The sequence below is a fragment of the Benincasa hispida genome, chromosome 3 (assembly GCF_009727055.1).
Source record: "Benincasa hispida cultivar B227 chromosome 3, ASM972705v1, whole genome shotgun sequence".
Taxonomy (NCBI): Eukaryota; Viridiplantae; Streptophyta; class Magnoliopsida; order Cucurbitales; family Cucurbitaceae; genus Benincasa; species Benincasa hispida.
The window spans coordinates 51,519,906-51,521,092 of NC_052351.1; the positions used below are offsets into that span (position 1 = coordinate 51,519,906).

Here is a 1,187-nt window from a genome sequence, read left to right on the forward strand (position 1 = left end):
ATGTTTTGCAAGCACCTCCAAGTTTTTCTAAGAGAAACCATATGTGGAGGCTTTGCTTGGGGATTTCATGAAGGAGTTAAGAAGCAGAACCAATTTATTGGAGAGCACATAAGGAATCTGACGGTAAACAAAGCTTTATGGGGAATCTGACGGTAAACAAAGCTTTATGTGATCTAGGAGCCTCAATTAATCCGATGTCTTTATCTTTGTACAGGAAACTAGACATAGGAGAGGTACAACCGACGACGATATCATTGCAGTTAGCAGATCGTTCCCTCACTTATCCCGTGGTGTAGTAGAGGATGTTCTTGTTAAAGTCGGTGATTTCATCTTCCCAGTAGATTTTGTGGTCTTAGATATGGAAGAAGACTTTGAAATTCCCATCATCCTTGGAAGGCCATTCCTAGCCATAGGCAGAGCATTGATTGATGTATATGATGGCAAGGTTACACTTTGGGTGAATGATGAGGAGATGAAGTTCAACATTTTTGTTCTTTCAAGCCTGAGGATGTGTGAACAGTAAAACCCACCAATTACTCTAAATTAATTCTGAAAAAAAAATTTGAGACTCAAAACCTGGCTCTAATATCAACTGAAGGATGTGTGAACACTCGCATAGAAGCGGATTATGGCCCAATTTTATTTTTTTATACAAAAATGTAAATTCCAGAGGATGGAAACAATGATATGCATTAAAATTACAACATGCTATTTTACAGAGAAGATAGGATATTAGAGGAAATCTACCTACCCTTGAGGACCAATCACTTCATGAAATCCTCTCCCGTCATGAACGGTTCGAATGAACTCCTTCTTGCACGAACTCACGAATACCCCAAAAAAAAAAAAAAAACATAGCAACCCAATTTGGACACCACCATTGGATTACCTCTATATTTTGTATAAGGTGAAAATCCATGAAAGTTTTGTGGGCTTCGTGATAATTTTGGTAGGGAGGGAGGAGATTATTTTTTTAGAGAAAATTTGCAGCGCAATAAAAACATTGTGGAAGCACCTTATGATCTCTGCATGAACAATGAAGAAGACAGAAAATTGCCCACTTCCACGATATCTTGAGAGAATAAGGGAGAGGGAAGTTGTTTCCATAACTCCCTCCTTTTAATTAATTTAAATTTAAAAACTTAAAAACAAAATTTTAATTTAATTAATATATATATAATAACTAA

At 36.5% G+C, this 1,187-nt stretch overlaps 1 protein-coding gene across 1 annotated transcript in view; it reads left to right on the top strand.

Annotated features, from left to right (window-relative positions):
- LOC120073611 (replication factor C subunit 3-like) overlaps positions 1 to 1,187 on the top strand; it is a 13,065-nt gene continuing 11,878 nt past the window's right edge. Inside the window, exons 1-2 of the mRNA XM_039026421.1 lie at positions 1 to 123; positions 215 to 519. Of these exons, the coding sequence (XP_038882349.1) occupies positions 1 to 123; positions 215 to 519 (428 nt within the window). The remainder of the gene's footprint in view (positions 124 to 214; positions 520 to 1,187) is intronic.